The sequence below is a fragment of the Mesocricetus auratus genome, unplaced genomic scaffold (assembly GCF_017639785.1).
Source record: "Mesocricetus auratus isolate SY011 unplaced genomic scaffold, BCM_Maur_2.0 Super-Scaffold_100029, whole genome shotgun sequence".
Classification (NCBI taxonomy): domain Eukaryota; kingdom Metazoa; phylum Chordata; class Mammalia; order Rodentia; family Cricetidae; genus Mesocricetus; species Mesocricetus auratus.
In genome coordinates, this window is record NW_024429210.1 from 11,909,317 (window position 1) to 11,933,340 (window position 24,024).

Here is a 24,024-nt window from a genome sequence, read left to right on the forward strand (position 1 = left end):
TGTGCAATGGGGAGATGATCAGTGTGCTCTAGTGTGCAATGGGGAGACGATCAGTGTGCTCTAGTGTGCAATGGGGAGACGATCAGTGTGCTCTAGTGTGCAATGGGGAGACGATCAGTGTGCTCTAGTGTGCAATGGGGAGATGTTCAGTGTGCTCTAAAGTTCAATGGGGAGACGATCAGTGTGCTCTAGTGTGCAATGGGGAGATGATCAGTGTGCTCTAAAGTTCAATGGGGAGATGATCAGTGTGCTCTAGTGTGCAATGGGGAGACGATCAGTGTGCTCTAGTGTGCAATGGGGAGATGATCAGTGTGCTCTAGTGTGCAATGGGGAGACGATCAGTGTGCTCTAGTGTGCAATGGGGAGATGATCAGTGTGCTCTAGTGTGCAATGGGGAGATGATCAGTGTGCTCTAAAGTTCAATGGGGAGATGATCAGTGTGCTCTAATGTGCAGTCGGAACTCGATCAGTGTGCTCTAGTGTGCAATGGTGGAGATGATCAGCGTGCTCTAGTGTGCAATGGGAACTGGATCAGTGTTGTGCTGTGGGTGTGGCCCTTAATATTCAGCCTTGACGTGGGAAGGAAATGCTGACGAATGCTCCATGGACCAACTTCAACAAAATGGGGCTAAACAAAATAAGTCATACAGAAAAGATAACTATCTAATGAACCCACTTAATGTTGATCTAAAATAGGCACATTTACACAGAATGCAATTTAGTGATTATAAGACTACAAAAAGGAGGAAATGAAAATTCATTGCTTAAAGAGACAGGCCCTGGACTGTTGAAAATTTTTGGAAATAGCTGTGACAGTTTCACAGCATTATAGAAATAACCAATGCCATCTAATTCTACAGTTAAAAAATCTCTCTCTCAATAAAAATTAGGTTTGAAGTTGTTCCTTTATTTCAATCAGTAAAAACCCAACTGCTCTGAACTCCGTCAGTCACTTCCTATTAGCACTTTGGGATTCTAGTACACAATGATGAAACACCGCTCATGATAAAGTATGGCCAACACTAATAATAGTATATTTTGATTGGTCTTACATGATCCCAACAAACTTAGAAGCAATTGGTAATATTATTAACACTTGACAGAAGAAAAACTTGCCACTTATTGAAAGCTCTCAGCCAGTATTCTGCCAGTAAGTGGTGTTTTCCATTACTGAAGGGCAGCGATGCCATTAACCTAGTCATCCAGTTTTAGTAATGTCTAAGCAAAGACACAAAGGTTACGTAGGAATATGGTATTAATAGTGGTTATCTTTAAAAGCTAACGTGTTTCTAACAAGAGAAGAAAAAAGAAACAGCAAAACACATTCAGGGACTTGAAGCAGCCCAGTGAAGGAGCAAGTTGCCAGACCGTGCAGCAGTAAAAAGGGCAGAGGGAAGCTTTGTTTGGGTTGTCCGTCGGGTTCAGCAGGAACTTCTGTAGCCTGTGTGGGGTCGGGGGCCTCAGGTATGCAATGGTTAGACTCAAGAATCACAGGTATGGCATCTTGAGGTAAGTATAAAAGGTGAGTTTGCTAGGATCCGGGGATGCCTGGGTCTTTCTTTCCAAGGGGTCCTTCAGCAGGTGTGACTGTCAAGGTGCAGAATTGTCAAGGCAGCTTGGCATTTGGTAGATGAGGCCTGAAGTTGGCATAGGATCATCCTGCCCCATTTCAAAAATCCTTGGAGTGGCAGGGGACTCCAGCTCACTGTGGGAGTAGTTAAACCAGCATATGAATCCTGAGAGAGGCCACTCACTGGAGGCCATCTTTGCAAACTAGCTACACAGGATTTGACACACAGGAACAAGGCTTGGGAAGGGGTGTTAGGCTTCAGGAATGGATGAGATCAGAGCCTGCAGTAATATTCTTTATTATACCTGAAATGCAAATGGGCAGATAGTGTTAAGAGCAACAGAGTAAAGATTTCAACTGAACTTGGTACCCGGAAAAGAGAAATGCGGACTGTAGATGACTCTCATTTCCTTCTTAGGGTTAAGGGTGCAGTTATTCAGTGAGAGGGAAAATGAAGCACAGAGATGGGTGTGACGACTTTCCAGCTGTGCCATTGACAGTAGGCAGGTCACAATAGGGTCTAGACATCAGGGAAGAGACAAACTCAGAGTGCTGAAAGCATGGAAGAAATGAACTTCCCCAAAAGGGCATATACAATTAGAAAAGAAAAAACAAAAAAACAAAACTCAACAGGAGCCGTAACACCAAAACTTCATGGGTAACCAGAAAGAGAGCAGTACCATACGAGGAGGACCTCCTTGGCATTGTCGAGGTCCTGGGTTCATTAACATCACACACAAAAAGTACTTCATAGATGATAAAATGACTACTTGAATCATGCATTATAAAGAGATTAAAGATGATTGAGACTGAAAATTGTCCCTTGGGATGATAGGCACCTTATTAGTGACTTGGAAAAAGCAGTGCTGGGAATATAGGTGTCACTGCAGCAAATGAAGTAAATGAGGCAGTGGCAAAGACATAGGATAGGAGCAGTCATTCCTGCAGGTTCACGGAGAATCCCAATGAAGACTTCAAAGAGACAGAGAAGGGAAGAGGGAACCAGATAAGACTGACCTGTGGTGACCACGGTCTGTAGAAGGATGTCTTGGATGACAAGATTGACCTGTGGTGACTGCAGTCTGTAGGAGACTGTCTTGGTGACAAGATTGACCTGTGGTGACTACAGTCTATAGGAGTCTGTCTTGGTGACAAGACTGACCTGTGGTGACTGCAGTCTGTAGGAGACTGTCTTGGATAACAAGATTGACCTGTGATGACCACGGTCTGTAGGAGTCTGTCTTGGATGACAAGATTGACCTGTGGTGACTGCAGTCTGTAGGAGACTGTCTTGGATGACAAGATTGGCCTGTGATGACCACCGTCTGTAGAAGACTGTCTTGGTGACAAGATTGACCTGTGGTGACAAGATTGACCTGTGGTGACTACAGTCTATAGGAGTCTGTCTTGGATGACAAGATTGACCTGTGGTAACTGCAGTCTGTAGGAGTCTGTCTTGGATGACAAGACTGACCTGTGGTGACTGCAGTCTGTAGGAGACTGTCTTGGATGACAAGATTGACCTGTGGTGATCACGGTCTGTAGGAGTCTGTCTTGGTGACAAGATTGACCTGTGGTGACTGCAGTCTGTAGGAGTCTGTCTTGGTGACAAGATTGACCTGTGGTGACTGCAGTCTGTAGGAGTCTGTCTTGGTTGACGGTTGCTGTGTGAAGACCACTGCAGAAGCACCGTGTCTGGGCAAATGGGCCAGAACCTATAAGAAAGCCAGCTGAGCAGAAGTCAGAGGGCAAGCCAGTGAGTAGCCTGTCTTGGTGATCCCTTCCTCTTTGTGACCCTGCTCTGATTTCCCTTGATGGTGGGCTATGCCCTGGAAGTACAAGTTTAAATAAGTCATCTCCTCACCTTAAAAAAAATTAGAGATTGCTGGAAAGCTTGTGGACCTGGCCAAGCTGGTGACTGACTCTGTGTGCTCAGTAGCTTAGTTGTGGATTTTATTCTCTCCTCCTCATCAGTCATTATGTAGAAAAGAGTCCTACAGACTCAGAGGATATGTTGTGCTCAAAGGGTATGTGGAAAGAAGAAAATTACAAACTTTATGGCCTGATGAGGTGGTGCACACCTTTATTCCCAGCATTCCTGTGGCAGAGGCAGGTAGATCTCCATGAGTTCCAGGCCAGCCTCGCCAGGACTATATAATGAGGCCCTTTCAAACAAGGATTAGTGGTAGAAAACGACAGATTTTAGCAAGGCATCTGCTATTGAGAAAGCACATGCTGCGGTTAGTGTTGTTTGCTGAAGGTGTATATTTGGTACACTGAGTGCAGCTTAAAGGCCTTCAAGGTATGGGGACATCTCCATTAGAAATCCTACTTTGTTTGGTTTTGTTTTTTGAGACAGGGTTTCTCTGTGTAGCTCTGGCTGTCCTGGAACTTGCTTTGTAGACCAGGCTAGCCTCAAACTCACAGAGATCTGCCTGCCTCTGCCTCCTGAGTGCTGGGATTAAAGGCATGCATGACCAACACCTGGCTTGAATTCCCACTTTCTAAATAGGCTTTGTAAGATGTAGAAGAGGAAACAATCCCAGACATCCCTAGGATACAACATACTTGATATAAATAATTATGCCCAGGCTCAAAAGTCTAAAGTCAAGACACTTCAACCTATGACAAGAGTTCTTATTTCCTACTGAGAGTGAGCTGGTTGCTTGCCGAGAACCAGCAGTGCCTATACAGTCACTGGCACAGCTCGCCAGCTGTGGCAGGTTAACGGCTTCTCCAGGTTGGCACTCAGCATGTCTAAGTTACCAGCTGTCCATCAGCACCACAGCTTCCAAAACCATGTTCCTTTGTTCTCAGAGGTCTTCCTTTTCATTATTTAACTTTCATTTTATTTTCAAAACAGAGGTAGAAACAAGCATACACATTCACCAACGGTATTTTCTAGATGTTGCTTTTAGAACTGTAGGCTGGTTTATTAAACATCTCCAGACTTATCTGATGGTGATTCATGTGCAGATACATATTTTTCAAGCTTCTTTAAGGGCTAGTCCGGTCAGACTTTGACACAGAAACAACTAGGCAGGACTTGCTGGCTTGTCTTTAATCTCATTGGGCAGGAGGCTGGGGCAGTAACGCCACAAGCTCCAGGTGGACCTAAATTCTGAAAAACAAAAAGCCTGCCTGCATGTACTTGATGAAGAGCATTTTCTCCCAGCACGTTTGCATTTGGAGCGCTTCTATATACAATAATGCGTAATATGAGAGCAGTAGAGAAAGGGCCAATGTGTCCTGAACAGCAACCAGCAAAGCCCAGTAGTGGTGCTGTGTGCGGTTTGATTCCAGAAAGCGATCTGCCCTTGGTCACACTGTGCTGTCGATTACGGGAGTCTGAAGTCACTGTTCTGATTAACAAAGAGCTCCTCCACACGGTACCGGATCAGTGTTAGAGAAAGTAAAGTAAGGTAGACTATTCTCGGAGGATTCTCTAAAAATGTCTTCAGCAATACTGAGAATTTCTTTAAACAAATGTAACCTCGTTGTCTAAGCCTATTCAAGTGCAGTTGGTTTTATTCGCAATGTACTCTATTCTGTTGACCACATTTTTATTACAAGATTTTAATTAATGCAAATATAACCTTTCTGCCCCACTAAGGTGAGCATGATTCTTAAACTTAAGTATTCTGGGAGTTGAGAATAAAAACCCTGAAAGCATTCTCCGTCTTTAAAGCTGTCTTTGCTAGTGCAGGAGACAGCTGCTCAGACGAATGTTCTGCCACGCAGGGATGAACGCAGCTCAGAGAGGGTTAATTTTGTCTGGGAACAGGGTAGGAGGAGAAGGATTCTCCCCATGGTACAGAAAGGAGTAGGGCTATTCCAGGCAGAGAGAGCAACGAGAAAAAGCCCAGTGAGTTACAGGGCCTCTTCGGGAAACAATAAGTTGCATGTGTGGTGAACAGTGAGATTCCTGCGGAGTGGTGGCAGATGTCACGTGAAAGATTGCACTTTTTGTTAGAACGGAAGTGATAAATGGCTACAAAAGCAGGAAGGAGATACAATCACTGTCTTCTGAAGAAAAGTCTGGGGAGGTGTAAAAGTCTGATGGGACAGGAGAGAAGACGGAAAGCCAATTGGAAAGCTGTGGTGTCAGGGCAGGCAGAGCCCTGAGTGGTGATTGTGGGACTAGAGAGAAGGGGGTGAACGGGACTGAGGTGGGTTTCAGACATGAAATCACCTGGACACAACGACTATTTAACTGAGAGGAGTCAGAGATCCCACCAGGCATTTGGCTTACATCATGACTTAATCTATGTAGCAAATAACAGGCTAAAAATGACTTCAGTGCTGGTGAGAATGTAACGGGGCTTGCTATGCAAGCCTAAGAACCTGATTCACTCCCTACTGGAAGGAGAGAAGCAATTCCTAAACGCCATCCTCTGATCAACTCATGTGCCATGTGCTAATCCCCCCCAACACACACACACACACACACACACACACACACACACACACACAGAGCAACAACAGTGATTACTACTTAGTAGCAAACACTTTCGAGGCTGATCCAGAAGACAGCTAAGTATGAGGGTCTCAGCTAAGGACTCATAGACAACCTCAAATTAAAGGCATGGATTTAACACCTACAAATGGTATGTGTATTCACATGAGTAGATGAAGTCTCAAGGAAGGACTGTCAGGTATTACCACGCAAGAAGTTGGAGAAAGGAGACTGCTCACCCAGTATGTGCCAGCCCTGAGGGCAAGGCCCCACATCTGGGGATCAAATGACAAATATTTAAGGCAATACTTGTAAGCAATCTTTCATGAGAAAATGTAAAAGGATAACTGTATAACCAAGAAGAAACCATTTTCGTGAGATACAAAAAGTTACCAAAAAGAAAAAGCTGTATTAACCCAGCTCCTTTAACATCTTCAAGGGGCTGGTGAGACGGCTCAGCTGGTAGGGGCTCGTGCCACTAAGGTGGAGACCCGACTTTGATCTCCGGAACCCACATAGTGGGAGGAGAGAAATGATGTCTGAAAGTTGTCCTCTGACCTCCACATCTGTGGCATGTTTGCACACACACACACATACACCCACACACTGACACACACATTCACACACACACACTCACACACTCACACAAATAAATGGGGAAGCTAGAGAGATGGCTTAGCAGAGGTGGAAGTTCAGTTTCAGGCAGCTAGCTCACAACCACCTGTAACTCTAGTGGCAGGGGATGCTTTCTTCAGGCTTCTGGAAGCATCTGTGCTCATGTAAAAGAAAATATAATTCACAATATTGTAAACAAGTCACAGAATAGAAAGTGTATGTTCAACACATACAACTGATGAAGCTGACATGCAGCATATATATATATACATATATATATATTTGTATATATTTGTGGAATTTTCACAAGTCAGAGATGAGGCAGACGATCTAATGAGGAAATTTTAAAAAATACCCAGGTGGTAGTCTGGTCTACATACAGTGAGTTTCAGGACAGCCGGGGCTGTTACACAGAGAAAGCCTGTCTTAAAAACAAAAACAAAGAAGTGCCATGCCAAAAGAAAACCAAATAGACAAGTAAAATAAGGAACTCGATCTTTTAAATAATCAAGAAAATATAATAAATCCATAATGAAACAGTACCATACACCCAATGTGTCAAAGCTTGAAATGTTCAATACTCCTAAGCTTCAGGCAAAAAAAATTAGAGAAACTAGAATTCATATTTACTATTTAGAAATGTAAACTGACTCAGCAAATGTTGACGATTATGTCAGTATCTAGCTAAAGTAGAAACATACAATTCCCTAAGGCTCAGCAATCTCACTCCTAAAATACACCTTACAAATTTGCATCTTTGTGTGTACCATGATATACACAGAAGGGTGTTTAGAGTAACACTATCACAACTTTACCAAAGAGGAAACAACCCAAAAATTTCTCAACAGAATAATAGATAAATTGTAACATAGTCACACTGAGGATTACTATACAACATGCAGCAATGTATCTTTTGATACATAATTCTAAACAGGATGCAAAGGAGTTAACAAAATGAAACAATTAATTATATTCACACAATTCTGAATATGGAAAATGCACCTATACTGCTTAGGAATGCAAGAACAAGTAGTTAAATTAGAGAAGAAATACAAGAAAGCCACTGCCAGAGGGATGAAGTAATGGCTCCCTCCGAGGAGGCAGAGATGACCACCCAGGGATGCCCAGAGAAATTCTTCAATTCCTTGGCCCGGTGGCATTGATCACAAATGATTTAATGTGCACATAAACTTTGTGAGCTTTTAAATAAATGTATGCTAACATTTTCATGGCCCAAACTTTGAAAAGCTCTTAAATTTTACAAAAGATGTGATAGTGACCCAAAGGTCTTCATTTAGAGATGAAGGGAGAATACTAAGAAGGCTGGCCAAGCATATCCAACAGCAAAAAAAAATCCCAATAACTTAGTTTCTAATTTTAAAAGTTCAAATAAAAATATTAAATGATGAGGTGCTGAGTATATATTCAAATGTGTGACCCGAATAAGAAAGTGCAAGGAAAAACAAGATCTTGGCTGTTTTACTTTCCAAACAGAACATAAGAACAATATTGTTTTGTCTTACATGTAAAAGAAAGATTGAGGAGGTTAGTAGCAGGAATGGACTCTTGAGGACTTCAAAAGCCTAAGTTGGAAAAACCAAGACCTTTACTCTGTAAGCAATTGGTCTCTCTTACCCACTGGCTAAATCATCTTAAACATTTCAGACTTAATTTTGCAAAATGAAATTCATCTAAAAAGACAAGAGTTTGTCATGGTTGAGATAAAAACAAACACCAGCACAAGTCGCAAGCATCAGAACTAAAAAGAACTTGCCAAGTTGGTCAGTGACAACAAAATCCTGAATGCTTCTTTGTAGGCAAACTAAGCCTGTACATAGTGCATTAAGCTGTTCTCAGTTTCCCATCCGGTGCACAACCCTTTTCTGGATCAGGAGTCCTATAATTGCAGCAGCACTGTCTTAAAGAGTGAAAATGTCACAGTGGAGAACAGAAAGCACTATTCATGAACATGAACCAACCAGCAAGGAATTTTTAAATCACTTAGACATTAAAATTAGTAAGGAATTAAAGGGAAACTAGTGTCACACTAGTCTTCTCAGTAATACTCTATGACTAGCTCTCTGAAAACCATTAAAATGAGAAGTAAGTGATACCCAGGTATAATAAAGTTAAGAACTTCCCACACAATAATTTCAATTGCCCAAACTCAAACTTTGCAGCTTTGGGCTGAAGTTATTTGCTCATTGGAAAATGCTTATGCAGAATGCTTAAGGCCCTGGGTTTAACCTCCAGCACAGAAAAGAATAAACAAATGTTCTGGTTTGCTTTCTATTGACCAAAGGGAACTTAGGAAAGTAAAGGATCCACCTGGTATACAGGTCACAGGCCATCATCAGGGAAAGCAGGAGCAGGACCTCAGGGGCAGGAATGGAAGCAGAAGCCTTGGAGGATGCTGCTTACTGGCTTACTCATTCTGGTTTGTTGAGCCACTTTTATACAGCCATGACCACCTACCCAGGAAGGGGACCACCAACAGTGGGCTTAAGAAAATGCCCCCTCAGACCTGCCCACAGGTTAATCTGATGGAGGCAATTCCTCAAATGAGGGTGAGTCCTCCCAGACTCCCTTGTTAGTGTCCAGTTGATAAAACAAGCACAATAAATAGAGTTGGCCTTCATCTGGTGACTGATCCTCAAGTCGTAGGATGTGTCTTCCTTGAATGAACGTTTGCTGCAATACTACAAAATAAAATGGCAGCTCCTAGAGCAGAGAACATGAGCTCTGCCACTGAGTGCAGCGTCTACAGAACCTTGAATAAGTAGCCAAGCCACCAGAGTCTTACCTGTCACCAGCCTCCTGAGCTTTAAGCAGATTTAACAAACAATATGTGTGAATAATAGTTAGTAGGCCAAAGCAGGGGAAGTTCCACCATCCCTGAAAATACTATTTCCTGCAAACAAATAAATAGGTTTTACCCCACAGTGCCAAGAATGAACTTGATCTTTACCAAGAAACTCATTACTAGCCCTTTATTTGAAGTATCAAAAAACCCCACCTTAAATGTACAAAAATAAAATTAATCATATGTAAGTTCTCTCAGCCTTAAACAATTAAGACATAAATGAGGGTCTTGTCTATTTGTCCTCAGTCCTCACCCCCAAATCAGACTCAGGGTCTTGCTATGTAGCCCAGGCTGGCCTCAAACTCACAGCAATCCTACTGCTTCAGCCTCTCAAGTGCTAGAATCAAGTGTTTACCAGCATCAAGCCCACTTACCTCTCCCTCTCTTTCCCCAACAGCTTTGAAGCCAAATCCTTGGTGCAGAGTAAGGAGGAGGAAGAGAAGATTGTAGCACCAACACCTGAGTTTTAAAGTCCCGTGGTCTCTTCAGGGGATGCAGGAGAAGAAATACAGAGTCAAAACGAGAGGGTTAAGATGGGGGTTACCAGCACTGAAACCAAGATCCAAAGCTGCCCTTTGAATGGCATCAAATATAAACACTGGGGAAACAGTATCTTCTCTTGCTGCCTGTTCATTAAGGACACAACCAATGTGCCACCAAGAAATCCTGTGAGTGCACAAAGGCCTGTAGAGTTTGTATCTCTTTAAAGTATTTCTCTCCCTTAAAATATATCCAATTACTAATGTATTTAACCAAATACCTAAAACATAGATCTATTTTATTTAACATCAAGTTTAAATACTGACATTGTAACTAAAAAGTAAGTCTACTTTTCAAAGCATTTGTTAAAAACTTGTAACACCATGTATATTTCATTATTTTTTAAAGTGTAAAAATCTGTTTTATAATTTTTCATATGTATATTTCACAGGCAAAATTTTAAAATAAAATTTAAAAAGAAAATATGATCCCTATTTGAGTAGCTGTGACAGATGATGGTATATCTTAGAAGCATTGAGAGCTTTAAACATACATAAGAATATTTGTACACTAAAAATATTTTATAAGCTCTTTAGACACCACGCTGTGGAATCAGGGACCGTTCACTCTTACATTTTAGTTCTTACCCCCAAGTATCAAAATTAGTTATGATTTATTTATATTCCACTTCAATCCCTCCAAAAATTTGGACTCAAGTTCCTTAAATCACAATTGTACAATCTACTTTAAAAGAATTTCTAAAAATTCCAAAAAGGTTTCATAAGCAGCTCAATAAAGATTAACCTTTTTTTAAAAAGGTATTTGTGACCTGGGAATGTAATGCAATCTTGTGTCTTTAATATTGGTCACCAAAAAGAGGTACAATTTTTTAGAAACAATAGATTTTCATTAGCTCTCCACTGATGCTTCCTCACTGAATAAAGGGAGCCCAAATCCACAACTGCAAATCTTGTTGAAACACAATGTTCAGGATGTTCCATCGCTCAAGCAGTAGACTAGAGACATAGGTATGCAGTTTTGTGTATTACAACAGCATTCAACTCAGTTTCCAGAGCAACATTCACTCACCTTTTTAACTCCACAAAACAAAAGTAGACATATTCACAAGCGCTCTGAGTTCTGGCTGTCCTGCCTGGCTGCCTTTCCCCCCAGAAGACTGAACCGCTGGCCAGGGTTCTGCTCCCGAAAGCCTCCGAAGGGCTGCCCGTATGTGTTTGAACTAAAATCGAACTCCCTTTTAAAATACAATTAAACAAAACACTGGATCAAAATGGCACGTGCCTCTCCTACATCCCCCCCCCTTTCTTTCCAGATACCAGTAAAAATCAACACAATGATTAAATTGCTTTCTCAACAACCATCTATTAAAAACAGGTGGGGGAACTCTTTCAAAAAGCCTATCATTTAGATCCTTCCCCTGAACATTCAAACACAGTTTCTTTAAGATAACTGAGGTAACTTCCTGTTGCCAAATAAGAAATTCATTATTATGCAATATTAGCTAACTTGGTGGCGATTTTTATTATTGTCGATACTGAGACTTTCATTTTCATATGAAATGCTGACATTGAAGGAAGAGAGGCAAACCCTGGGAAGCAGAGAGGCACTTGTAACTTTACTAAGTTTTTTCTTTCTTTGTGAGGGCAGCTGGAGGGTTGATTTTGCTTTCTGAGGTAGGATCTTCTGTAGCCCAGGCAAGTGTAGGTGAGGACGGCCCTAAACTTCTGATCTTCCAGCGTCCTCCTGCCTAGTCTTGAGAGTTGGGATTACATGTTTGTGTCACCACACCCGGCTAATTAGACACGTTTAGAAAGATATCTTATTGCTATTCTTCAATTAATTCTCCGCCAAAAGGCAAGTGATTTTCTGGTCTTGAATAGTAATCATGTAGACTCTCTTTACCAATCATGTATGTATTAGCTATAGGTATATATCAGATACATTTTATTTCTCCACCTGTAAGCACAACGTTGTCAACAGACATCCTTAACATCATTAACATTGTAATTAATTCTTCCAGTTAGCAATGGAATTATCTTTTATTCTTAAAGCTGAAAAAAATCACAATAGCCGTGGAGGCTGCTGTTTTCCACAAATTACATGGTGTATGTGTGTTGGGGGGACAGTGATTTTATTTTAAAACAAAAACTTGGTGTTTGATTGGGTTCAGTTTTGGTCTCTGGATAGGTGTGAATCTGCTGACACTCATTAAGGTTTTTCACCTGTTTTGTTGTCTCAATCAGATTCCCCCGGTTTGCTTTAAGGATTTTCTCAAAACAAACAAACAAACAAATAGGCGCCCGTGCACACGTTCACAATTTAGAAAACCCGCGTTCTTCACAAACCCTCCCCTCGGGACCAGTACCAAAGCCAGAAGAGCGCCCGAGCCGGCCTCTTCCACCGAATCTCCGGGCTTCAACGAACCGCGATGCTCTGCCGATGGTTTTCGGCCTAGCCCGCCTGTCCCGGCCACCTCTGGCCGCGGGTCCTCCCCTCCCGCGTGGCCGTCCCGGGGCCGTCCTGGCCGGCAGGGCGAGCGGGCAGAAGGCGGCTGCAAACCGAGCGCCCGGAGGTTTCGTTGCGCTCCCCAGACGCGCTCGTGCGGCTCGGGGCCGAGGGCTTCGACTCCACAGGCCGCTCGGTTTAGCCGGTGTCGCCGGCCACACACCCCGCGCGTCCCGAGGGAGGTGACCCAGGACGCTTCCCAAACCGCGCCCGCAAACAGGTGGCCGCTGCCCGGATCTGCGCCCCGGCCACCGCGGCCGCCCTCGCCCGCTCCGCCCCGGGTCCAGGGAGAGCACGTGCCGGCCGCTCCGCGAAGCCTCGTGCTGCGGGCGGGAAGCGCGGCAGGGCCGGGCCGCGGGCAGGAACGCGGGGAGCCCGGGCCTCGGCCTCTGCCCACGGCGACCGTCGAGAAAGTTCCCGGAGCGCGCGGGCCAGCCTGGCCGACTGGCCGCACACGAACCCGAGGCCCGCGGGGCCCCGTACCTTGCTCCGGAGGCCGCGCTAGGCCCGCTCTCCGGGTTCAGTTCCCGGGGTTGCGCTGTCCCTGGCGGCCTGGGGCGGGACCTGTGGGGCGGCCTCCCCGGCCCTCGGCCTGGGCCTCCAGCCCCGCTTCCCGCGAACGGGCCGGGCCGGGCCGCCAGGGGCCCGCGCGCTGGAGGCGGGGCGGGCAGCGCTCGGGGCCGGCGTCCGGGAGCGGCCTTCGCGGTGGCCGCTCGCCCTGGAGGGGTCCCGCGCAGCGGAGGGCTCGCCCTCCGTCCCGGGCAGGGCACGGCGGGGCGGCTTTCCCGCAGCCGGGGCTCGAAGGCCGGCCACCTCGCTGGCGACCCCCGCAGCTTTTCGTTGTTTCTCTATTCCCTCGCGCCCACGGCCACGGCTCTTTGACCTCACGCCGAGGCGTCGGGTGGAACAGGCTGGGCGGTTGTGGGCCCTGGGCTTTCTTGGGCACCTGACGTTATTAACGTAGTTTCCCTCCCGTTCAGTCTCCGAGCCTTGGCCAGGAGGCTGGGCTGGGAAGGGTAACCCTGACGAGCCCTCTCTCCCCTAGAACGAAGGCCAGCTGCCCTCACTCAAGGCTGCGGGCCTGGCGTCTCCCTCTGAGGTCAGCTTGTGTTCATCTGTTTTAGAGAACCTGTGGGAAAGATAGTTTGGTGACCTGGCAACTTGTGGTGCGAACTAATGGTTTAGAAAGATTCCTTAGGTTCGAATCTGGGATCCCACAGCCACCCGGGACACCTCAGAGAAAGGACACTCCTCTGCTGCCAACGCGCAGGACACAGATTTTTTCTTCTTTTTTTCGTTTTGTTTTCCTTTTTGGCTCGGCTCAGAGAGCATTGCAGCGGTATCCTTTCCCGCCTCCAGACTCTTCCCCTCCCCCTTCTTTCTGGTGCAGGCAATTAGGGTGAAGAAATCAGTGCCAGGCTTCTGCCTCTTAAGAGAAAGGAGCTGCTTTTGGAATTAAGTCCTGACACCTGTGTCAGTCCTAGATGGCAAGGAGGTGCGGGGTCAAAACCCTGGAGAGGGACAGGCCGCCAGGGGTGGGGAGAGCCATCCCTAAAAGAACGTTTTGGGGGACTCCTCTTGTCATGACTTCCCGCCTTATTCTTCAGCCTCCAGCTTCGCGCAGGTCATTAACACGCGGGTTATTAACAGTTTTTCTCCCTTTTAATCCCCTGAGACCGAGACCCGAAGCTGGAATTAGAAGAGCAACGCTGACAAGCCATTCATTAATTTGCTTTTATTTTCGGGAAATAATGTAGATAAAGAGGAAGAGGAGACGGACTGCCTTACATCTCAACAAGTAATTTGTGGTCTTCACATCGAACAAATCAAATTTACAAATTACTTTCCCACCTACTGGACCAAGCGGCCCAAACCAAAACTGGTAGATACACAGGTGCTCTCCTTAGATTTCGGAGAGTGAAGGCTCACTAAAAACTCACTCAACAGACAGGGGCGTTTTAAAGGGCAAGACACCCAAGGAGAAACTGGACCCGGGATCCTGCTTCCTTTCACAATGTTGTAATTTCGCTTCTTTTGTTGGTTTCTAAGCCGAAACTTTGACTGTGTGCTTAGAGCGGCGAGGGGCTCAGTCCTGCGCCCGGCCCAGCCTAGCCCCCACCCCATACCCCGACTTAGCTGTTTCCTTCACTTCTGATCCTCCAGCGCCCAGCTTCCTGGAACCAAGCGGGGTTCTTTAATAAATACACAAAGGGAGATGTGAAGAGGGGCAGGACAGCTTGTAACAACTGAAAAATAAGAACCGCCATCGTTTGAGAAAGAGGAACAGGAACAAAGGGGAATATTTTTTGCTTTTGTTATATATATGTGTATATATTTATATATGCGATGTATATATTTTCAAGTTCTGTTTCCTGGACGCTAAAACAAGAGAGATGCTCAGTTCAGCCAACAGCAACTGAAAAGTTTAAGTGGTCCCTGGAACGGACCGACTATGTACAGCATTCCCGCCTAGGCGGAAGCTTGAATCAGTCCAGAGCAGGGCAGGGCAGGGCAGGAGGCTGGGGCACTCTCCTCACTCTCCTCCCGAAGGCCTGGCTCAGTGCTCACCACTGGGGAGGTGGGCGCGCAGGAAGCTCTGGCCTGCAGATGGGGAGCTGGGTCAGTGGCAGCTGAAGGGGGACAGTCTGCTAGGGGAGACAGTGGTGGGTGTGACTTGGAGGAGTGTGTATGGGTGCACTCCAAACGGTATGCCAGCTAGTGACTTCAGTGTCCAGAAAGAATAAATAAAACTGTTGAGCTCAAAACACAGAGGGTCGGGGCGAAGAGCCTCCAAAGGCTCCGGGTGCATGAAAGCTGTCCAGAGAGACTTGAAGGGGTGACTCACTAGTTGAGAGGGAGAGCACACTGCCATCCTGGGAAGAGACTGAGGGCCAAGCGGAAGCACCGGGGCCCCATCTCCAAAGGGGAGAGGGTCTACCCCTCCCCAAGCACGTGGCACAAAGATGGCAGCGGCGGCGCAGGCAATGGGCATCTGGGGGGGAGTGAAAATTCAGTTTTGGAAAAGCCAAGGCGAAGGCGAGCGGTGCAGCAGCAGCAGCAGGATGGGGACCACGGAGGGCGCAGGTAGTTGCGTTTCTTCTCCACTTCCTCTCATTCCTGGGCTCACAAGACCTGGAACCGCCAGGAGGCTTGGTCCTTATAGTCCAGACAGTCGGGAGAGTTGAAGTTGAGTTTCCAGGCAGAGGGAGCAGCGGCAGCGGCAGGCTCCTTATAATCCAAGCAGTCGGCAGAGTTGAAGGCGAGCCCAGAGCCTCCATAACCTTGGTGGTGGTGGTGGTGGTGATGGTGGTGGTGGTGGCCTGAAGATTGGCTCAGTGGGTGGTGTGCGTGCGGGTGGTGGTGGTGATGGCCAGCCATGGAGGAGGGCGCCATGGGGCTAAGCTGGTGCGGGTGGTGATGAGAGTGCATGGGCGCTAGGTAAGAGCTGCAGTCTACGCCGCCAAAGTAAGAGGAGGAGGGCGCGGGGTAGCCCTGGCCGTAGCTTCCGCCCTGGCCGTAGGACATGGGGTAGGAGGCCGCTGCCGTGGCAGCACCTGCGGCTACGGAGCGCTGCATGCAGGAGGCGTTGCTCGGCGCGCCCAGCGGCTCCGGCACGGACACGGATGGCGGTGCTGAGCCTGGCGAGATGGAGGCCGGGCTCCAGATGGACGAAGCAGTGGGCGTACTCAGAGAGGACGCGGCTGCCACCGGGTTCCCAGCCAGGCCCGCGGCCGCGGCAGCCGCGGGGTTAGCGGAGGCACTGGACGCTGAGCTAGACGAAGAGGCAGAGCTGGACACGGCAGGCGGCGTGAACTGGCCGCTGCTCTCCGAGCCCGAGCTCTCGCGCACCGGAGACGACTTCTTCTTGACCGGCCGGCTTTTCGTTCCGCTCCCGCTCTGCTGCTGCTGGCGGCACTTGGCGCGGCGGTTCTTGAACCAGACCTGCAGTGCAGGAGAGGGGATCAGGGAGCTGGCTAGGGGAGCTCACAGCTCCTCCGCCCCTGGGACTCACACCCCGCCCAGGCTCTCGGGGACCTCTCAATCCCAGCCTCAACCCCTCCCAGTCTCTGGCCCTGCCAGACCCTGTCCCCTCCCCCGCACGTGCTGGGTCCCCAGCTCTGGCTCCCTCCCCCATCCTTCTGCGCAAAGCCCCCGGTCAGCCTCCACCGCAGGAGGGATGCGCACCTCCCCAGGCCCAGCGCAACTCTGCCCGAGGGCGGGACGTTTGCGTCTGTCCAGCCAGAAGTTCAGCCATCTCTAAGCTGTTGCAGTTGGCTGCTCCCCCCGCAGCCCCGTTTTAGTTTGGAGGCCCTGTTTTCCTTGAACAGAGCTCAGGAAACAGCGCAGAGGACAGAACATCGGAGTGTAGGGCAGTCACCAAGTCTGGGGCCCGAGGGGTTTCACCGAGTCGGCTCCTGGAGACTGGAGTTGGGCAAGGCAAATATTTGGGTGGGAACAGAAGCCAGGCTGGAGGCTGAACGGAAGCAGGGCTACAGTACTGGATTCTGTGAAGGAAGCCTGGGGGGAGGTTTCCTCGGGCCTTTTGGGTACCAGGTGGGATACCAAATGGAACGATAAGTCATAAATAAATTCACACTCCTTTTGGAGCAGCCCGGACATGGGGCATTGCATTCCCAGTCCCTTCTTGAGCCTTCGGGGAAGACAAAAGACCCTCGAGGAAGAGTTTTAGACTAACTCAGAACTCTTATTTTCCGAACCGTTTCATTTTAGAGACATTAAACTCAGCATCTGGATTTTGCGCTCGGCCTCCACTCGGCTGGAGAAAACTCCAAACCAGACCGACTCCACCCGCAGAGCACACTCCAAGACAGGCTGCACTAGGCTGTGGCCAACGTCCATCTTGCACTTTTAGAATCCCCAGGAACCCAGGGGAAGGGTACGAAAGACAAGAGCGGAAGCAGAGTTAAGGCTCTGTAGGAAAACGTCAAATTCTGTTGTAGCCAGGAAGCAGGGGGCATTATCTAACCTTCTGAGAAAGTTACATCCGGGAGACAAGGCTGCCCTTCCCAAAATCCAAAAACTGACTTTGAACAATCAAAGCGCCCTGGGGATAAGGGCTGGAGAGATGCTGGACTCTAAGTCATTGCTTTTTAATGTTACTCCTTTAGCTAACTGCAGCCCAGCACTAGGGGGAGTTAGAGAGGGGCTGTCCAGTCAGTGAATGGGCCCCAACACCAGCCCGCCCAGGCCGGCTCTTCCCCGACCGGTCCTAGCGCCCCTACCCGGCCCCCAGAGCCCCCGGGCCGCGCACCTGGACTCTGGACTCGGGCAGGTTGATCTTGAGCGCCACCTCCTCTCGCATGAAGATGTCCGGGTAGCGAGTCTTTGCGAAAAGGGCCTCCAACACGTCCAGCTGTGAGCGCGTGAAGGTGGTGCGTTCCCGTCGCTGCTTCCTCGGAGTGGCTGCGGGGACAGGCGAGGGACCAGGAGTCAGCGGTGGGCCACGAGGGCTGGTTCTAGAGCCACCGGCAGGACCTCTGGTAGGTCCAGAGCCCCGCCATGGAGAGGAAAGGCCGACCTCCGAGCAAAAGCAGACTTCCCTGCCCACAGGTGGGCCACGGTGTATAACCTGGACTAGAGGCTCCGGTCTCAGGCCTCCGTGCATCTCAGATAAAAAAACAAAGTTATCCCCTCCTCGTCTCCCTAAGCCCACACACTTCTGGCTGAAAGGTAGAAAGTACAACAGAGAGCTAGGTAGAAACAGGACTTGGGAAAGCTTTCCAAGAGAATAAATTAAAGCAAAAAAGTAGGATCCAGAAAATAAACTCGGGGTTCAGCTGGAGTCTACCGCCACGGAGGAGCTGGGTCAGGTCCCTGGTCTCTAGAGCTCTCTGACTGGGAGAAAGCTCTGCTTCCCAAGGCAGATAGACATAAGGGAAGTTTGGCTTCTTATGTTAGGGCCTATCGAGTACAGATTCCTCGTGAAATGTTTGGGCAGGCAAGGTTTTACTTATTTTTTAAAAAAGCAACCAGTGGGACATTCGTCGGCGGACAAACATGCTCTCTCCAGCGTGTAGAACCTCACAGGAGCCAGGTTGCAGGCACCACAAGCTTAAAAGTTGTAGGTCACAGTTTCTAAACTCAACCCAGCAAGCCTGTAGCAGATCTGGGCAACAGGCACAGAGGTAACCGTGTCCCTGGGCCTGCTCGGGGACAGTGTGGCTCAAACGAGAAAGGCTAGAACCCCCCCAATGTTTGCACAGGCTTGGGGGTAGGAACAGAGGCCACTGCTCACCAGGATAGCCCACAGAGGGGTGCAGGAGGTCCATGGCTGGGCCAGCTAGGCCCAGCCCGTTCATGCCGTATGGGGGTTGTTTGAGGTAAGACATCATGCTAACAGCCGGGCGGAGGCGCCCCGACGGATCCAGGGGGCCCGGGGCCAGGAGCGGTTCAGGGCTCCCACTTCGAAGTCCTTCAAGCTGTTGCTTCTGGGGGCCTGGCCTGAGGAGACAGGAGACACATGGAAGCCGTCACCCGCAGTCACTTAGGCTCTCAGGTCCTATAATCCTCGAACGGGGAGGGGGGCAGGCTGGGAACTTCACAGGGCAGGCAACCCAAGAAATTTCTTCTCCAAGCTCGCACGGCTTCTTAGAAAAGTAAACTTTCCCCATCGTTCCTTCCTCTTTGAGGACTTGACAAGGGCCAAAGACACTCCTCGAGTGTCAACAGGAAAGGAAACTTAAAAGCGCGGTCAGGCCGAGGAGGTGAGAGCTGGGACCGGGGAGGGTGCAAAATCCCAAGTGTAGTCTTTTTTTTTTTTTTCTTTAGTGCGGCGGAAGCAATTTGCTCAAGCAAATGTTCACTTGGCGCCGGCATGGCAGGCCGTACAGAGCTTACGGGGTTATTTCGTTTAAGTTTCAAATGTTTTTGAAAGAGGGACAAAACCGCTGGCACTCAGAGGCCCAAGGTTAGCGCACCTCGGATCGCCCAGGCGACTGCCCATTTTGGACACATCGTTCATTCCTTCGGAGATCTCCAGGGCCGCCCCCTCCCCCAGAGCCCGTAATCCTCATTCTGGTGACCTCTCTGGGCCCCTGATACTACGAGATGGGTGAACCGGAATCTCACCGCACCTCCAGGGCAGATGCGGCCCAGGCCCGGCTGGGGCGGCAAGAAGATGCCAAAGGCGCCACAGTAGAAGCCGCAGTTTCAAGAAGCCGCCCAAGGTCAGGGGTCCCCAGAGGCGGTCACCCGCCCTCCGAAGCCCGAGTCCCACCAGGGTCTAATAAAGGGTGGCCAACCCAGCGGTTCAAAGCGTGCTGGGGACTTCAGGAGCCAGAGCACCCCGATCGCGTGGCTCCTCGCCGCCCTCCCCTGAACCCGGTGGGGAGCAGAGAACTAGGCCTCAAGTCGGAAAGCTCCCGCACACCCGAGCTGGGAGCGCCAGGCTCGGCCGCAGACACCGCGAGCCCCCGGCGCTCTGCTCCAGCGTTAGAAGGGGCTGGGGGGGGGGGGGGGTAGGGCTGGGACCTGAAAGGGGAGCTTCCACCCCGCTCTACCGGGAGCCCAGGGCAAGGAGCCCCGGGAAAAAGGAGGCAAGACTCAAGTAGCTTTCCCATCCAAACTCCGACCCCTACTTCGGTCCTCGGGGTCCCGCGGCCGGGACTAGGGGGGCCAGCTGGCACAGAGACGCACGGAACTCCAGGGGGACGGGGGGGGCACTCGGGCCGGAGGGCCACAGGCCACAGCCGCCGCGCGGGTGCGAGGGTGCGGCGTGAGTTTTCGAATACTTTGATCTAACTTAGCACCCGGCTCCGCAGCTTCGGAGGAGGCGGGGGAGGGGGTGCCCGGCTCAGGAGAGGCCTAGGGTCCTCGGCGAAGCCAAGGGGGGCGCCCGGCCTCTCACCCCAGCCCCGCCCACCTGCCCGGCATCTGGGGGAGCGGGGGTCGATTCGAGGAAAAGGAGGCGAGGGGCGCCCCCACCGTGCCCGGGCGGCGCGCGGCCCGCGGCTCCCTCCTTACCTGCCCTCGGCTGCCGGGGCTGTTCACCATCTACCCCGCGCCCGCCGCGACACCCTCCGGGCAGCCAACCTGCAAAACAGAGCTGCACAGGTATTACCCTGGCGGCGGCTCTAGGACCCCCGCATTCCTTCTTCCCCCAACTTCCCTCTTCCCGTGCCCTGCCTTTTCCAGGAGCTCTGTGCGTGTTCCTCCAGGTTTCACTTTATTGCACAAATACTTTGTTTGCAAAGTCCCACAAGCTTCTCCTCCCCAGACCTGCCCTCAGCCGGGACGGGGTGGGGGGGCGGTGTTCGAGGGACAGAGTTAGGAGGTGGCTGGCGGTGGCCGCTGCACTCCCGGTGCAACATGGAGGCGGTAGGGACTGAAGAAATCCTGCGTAGTCACTTGGCAAACGAAATAAATCAAGCAATTTACCTTGTCGGAGTGGCTTGTCTTGCTCGGTTGTTTAGGTGATTGGAAATGTAGCCTGATGAAGATTGATCACCTTTCTACTGCCCTCCCCGGGTATGTGAACGCGAGGCAAGTGCGTAACGGGGCTCGGCCGCCAATAGGGGGCCCGGAGCGGGCTGAGTGACAGGGAGCCGGGCAATGGCAGCGCGAGCCGGGGTTACCTCCGCGCGCCCCCGCCCTCCCCCGCCCTCCCCCGCCCCCACCCCACCCCCGTCCTCCCCGCGCGCCAGCCCCGCCCCGGTCGCGCGCTAACTCTGGAGCTCGGGTAGCGAATTCCGCTCAGAGCAAGTCTAGGAGGGTGAAGGCAGCGCCGGAGTCGCAGGAGCCGAGGGGGCCCGGGGTCGCCTGGGCCCCCGCCCTCCTCTCGCCCTGGCTGCGCGGCGAAGGACTGGCAGAAAGGTGCTGGGTAACCGGTTCCTGATCGCGCGCGCGCCGCCGGGCTTCGCAGCCGGGGTGTGGGCGCCAGGCTTCCCGGGCGGCGGACTTGAGGCTCGCCGGCCCCTGGCTCGCCTTGGGGCGCCCTGGGTCCCGGAGCCCCTCCCTCCGCGCCCCCCACCTGCGGGCGGCTCCTGCGGGCACGGGCCCCTGAGCAGAGCTGGGGGGGGGCAATTCTAGGCGCGCCTGGCAAGCCGGGGCACCCCGGGACTCCCGCGCCCAGGGGGAGCACCCGCAGGGGAGGCGCCGCCACTTACCAGCTGCTCCGCGTCTCCAGGTGCTCCTGGTCCCCACCAAAGGTGTTCACAAGTTCTAAAAGCTTCTTCCGAACCGTTGGAACTCAGACGACCTCCGCCCCCCCGACACACACACACACACACACACACACACACACACACACACACACAACTTAGGCATGAGGCTTTGACAGAAAACTTTCTTTTTTCACACTACGCCTGCTTTTTGGCGTCTCCAACTACCAGGGGCAGTCTGGTGGAAAAAGTGGCCACAGACCCCGACCCCTCAGTTCATTTTCTACTTATTACGGGGGGAGCCTCCTGGAAACAGTTTCCCCGGATTATTCGTACTGGAAGATCCCAGTTCCCAGTCTACCTGTGTGGACTTTGCAAAGTGAGAGAAAAAAAAATGTTTTTGGCCCAACCCCAAGCAAGGCAATTCTTTTAAATGGCATCTCCTACTGAATACGAGGGACCACGTTTACGCCTTTTCCTAGTCCTTTCTCATCTCCCATTCTCAGCCCAACAAACGGGTAAAAAGTTTGAGGTAGAGCATGTGCGTGGGTGAATTCGGGAACCGCCAAGAGCACTGCAGACCGGAGAACCTCGATGCCCAGGCCGCGAGGTCCGCACCGATCACTGACCGAGCGCGGGGCGACCAAAAGGAAGGGGGAGCCGGCTGAGTGAAAAGGGGCCGTGACTGCCGCTCATCAAAGTGCTTCTCCCCTCCCCCAAGCGACACTTTTCTTTGGAGTCCGAATAAAATACGGTAACAGAATATGATGGAGGGCACACTGTTTCCTTAACTGCTTCTCAAAGGACCGAGAGATCTTCTTAGGACCTTTAATAAGGCTTTGGTCGGTTCTTTTGTTGATCTCTCAAAATCAACTCCTTCTAATTGAAGTTGGAGCTGAAAGCGAGCTAATGTTCAAAGAAAGTGGCCGCCAGACTAACGAAATTACATTTTTTTTGAACGATGAGGGAACATCTAATCAAAGGGGCAGGGAAGGAGGGGTGTGAGCGGGGGACCACGGAGGAGAAAAGGAGGTTTTACAAGATCCTTCTCTGGTTCACAAAAGTCAGCGACACGGGCGCTTCTCTCCAGAACAAAGACACCGCGGCCCATTCACAAAAGCGAGAGAAAGAGAAAGCAGAATAAAAGAACGCGAGGAAAGGGGGGAAATGAGAGGGAGAGAGATAAAACCTGCAGGCGGAAAAGAAACCGCGCAGAGCATAGCGCCGGCCCGAGCCAGCACACACCTTAGGCTCCCGGGTCCCCACCGGGAGCAGCCCCAAAGGCGGACGGTCAGGCTGGGAGCCACCGGGACCGCGCTGAGGTTTAAAGAAAGAAAGGAAACACACTCCTGTCCCCCGTTCCGGGGAATGGCGCAGGCTAGGACGCACTAGTTGGCGGGCACGGAAATGTCGACGTCCTGGGTGTGCACTGGCGGCATCCCTGTGCGGGCCTCCCCTCTGTGAGCCTGGGTTGGCCCTCTGGGGCCCTGGGCTCACTCTCTGGTTGGATCCCTCTGGTACTCAGGCCTCCTCAGGCCGGGTTCGTTGGCAGTCGCAGAACCTAGCCTGGGTCAGGATGACCCAAGTGGGGCGGCCGTGCGCATTGGAATGTGCCTTCGCGGTCCCCAAGGCCAGCACAGGGGCCGGGCGCCGTCGGTTCCTGATGCTGTCCCCCTCCATTCTCGGGCAAGTGGGAGGTATCGGGTGGCAAGAAACCCCCCTCCCCCATGAGAGTATTTATCTAATCCCAAATTGCAGGCGAATTTCCTTAATGCTCATCCTGTAAAACCTTGGGATTAAGGAGAAAGGAGAGGAGGGGGTGTGTGCGGAGGAGAGAGGAGACAGAGGGGGAGAGAGGAGGGAGAGGAAGGGAGAGGAGAGGAGAGAGGGGAGAAGAGAGGAGGGGAGAGGGGAGGAGAGGAGAGAGGGGAGAAGAGAGGAGGGGAGAGGGGAGGAGGGGAGAGAAGAGGAGAGTAAAACCAAGATGAAAGTTTTTTAATTCGGAGCAGAGGATTGAGCGAGCCTTTGCTAGTCAAATGCCTGGGTCGCGGGCGCTGGCCCGGGGTTTGACGGTTCTCTCAAAGGGTAGTTGTGCAGCCAGGGCAGAGTAGGGGCAGCGTTGGAGGAAGAGGACGCTGTAGCAGTTTAAGGCCACCAGGCTGGAGCGGCCCCAATCCTGGCTGCAGCATCCAAGTGACCTCGTGCCCACTGTGGAGTGGCGACACCGTAGGGACACTGGACCGCGGGCGGGGCGGGGTTCTGCACCCCTGGCCACAAACGCTTCCCTAGCCGCCGCCCCACCCCCGCATCGTCTTCACCACGAGCGGGGTTTCAGGGTCTCTGCCCCGTGGCGGGCTAGGTGCTGGCCTGCCTTAGGGAGCTGCCACCCGGCACG

The 24,024-nt window shown here is 50.7% G+C and overlaps 2 protein-coding genes across 4 annotated transcripts; both read right to left on the reverse strand.

Annotated features, from left to right (window-relative positions):
- Positions 1 to 896: 896 nt before the first annotated feature.
- LOC121134646 (translation initiation factor IF-2-like) lies at positions 897 to 14,777 on the reverse strand. The gene is made up of 5 exons (XM_040733186.1): positions 14,660 to 14,777; positions 12,371 to 13,327; positions 11,074 to 11,239; positions 9,879 to 9,987; positions 897 to 1,875 (listed from the first exon to the last, which is right to left on the reverse strand). Exons 1-5 carry the CDS (start codon positions 14,775 to 14,777, stop codon positions 1,870 to 1,872), a joined length of 1,356 nt encoding a protein of 451 aa, XP_040589120.1. The 3' UTR covers positions 897 to 1,869.
- Positions 14,231 to 21,084, reverse strand: Otx1 (orthodenticle homeobox 1). 3 transcript variants are annotated; one of them, XM_005070383.4, is made up of 5 exons: positions 20,908 to 21,084; positions 20,494 to 20,562; positions 18,767 to 18,972; positions 17,783 to 17,934; positions 14,231 to 16,452 (listed from the first exon to the last, which is right to left on the reverse strand). In XM_005070383.4, the coding sequence occupies exons 3-5, from the start codon at positions 18,861 to 18,863 to the stop codon at positions 15,634 to 15,636; spliced, it is 1,068 nt and encodes a 355-aa protein (XP_005070440.1). In that variant the 5' UTR covers positions 18,864 to 18,972; positions 20,494 to 20,562; positions 20,908 to 21,084; the 3' UTR covers positions 14,231 to 15,633. The 3 variants fall into 3 exon arrangements, with proteins under 3 accessions (XP_005070440.1, XP_040589169.1, XP_040589170.1); XM_040733235.1 differs by having other exon boundaries at positions 20,494 to 20,575; XM_040733236.1 differs by lacking the exon at positions 20,494 to 20,562.
- Between the last annotated feature and the right edge of the window lie 2,940 nt (positions 21,085 to 24,024).

Excerpts from the sequence above, each read along its gene's own strand:
- LOC121134646 (XM_040733186.1), bottom strand. The coding sequence starts at position 14,777 with ATGGCGGTTCTTATTTTTCAGTTGTTACAAGCTGTCCTGCCCCTCTTC. Across the intron at positions 13,328-14,659 it reads TGGGCGCTGGAGGATCAGAA|CGAGGTGGCCGGCCTTCGAG; the intron begins GTGAAGGAAACA and ends GGGGGTCGCCAG. Across the intron at positions 11,240-12,370 it reads CGGGCGCTCTTCTGGCTTTG|GGAGTTCGATTTTAGTTCAA; the intron begins GTACTGGTCCCG and ends GTATTTTAAAAG.
- Otx1 (XM_040733236.1), bottom strand. The coding sequence starts at position 18,863 with ATGATGTCTTACCTCAAACAACCCCCATACGGCATGAACGGGCTGGGC. Across the intron at positions 17,935-18,766 it reads CCCCTCTGTGGGCTATCCTG|CCACTCCGAGGAAGCAGCGA; the intron begins GTGAGCAGTGGC and ends CTGTCCCCGCAG. Across the intron at positions 16,453-17,782 it reads TGCCCGAGTCCAGAGTCCAG|GTCTGGTTCAAGAACCGCCG; the intron begins GTGCGCGGCCCG and ends CCTGCACTGCAG.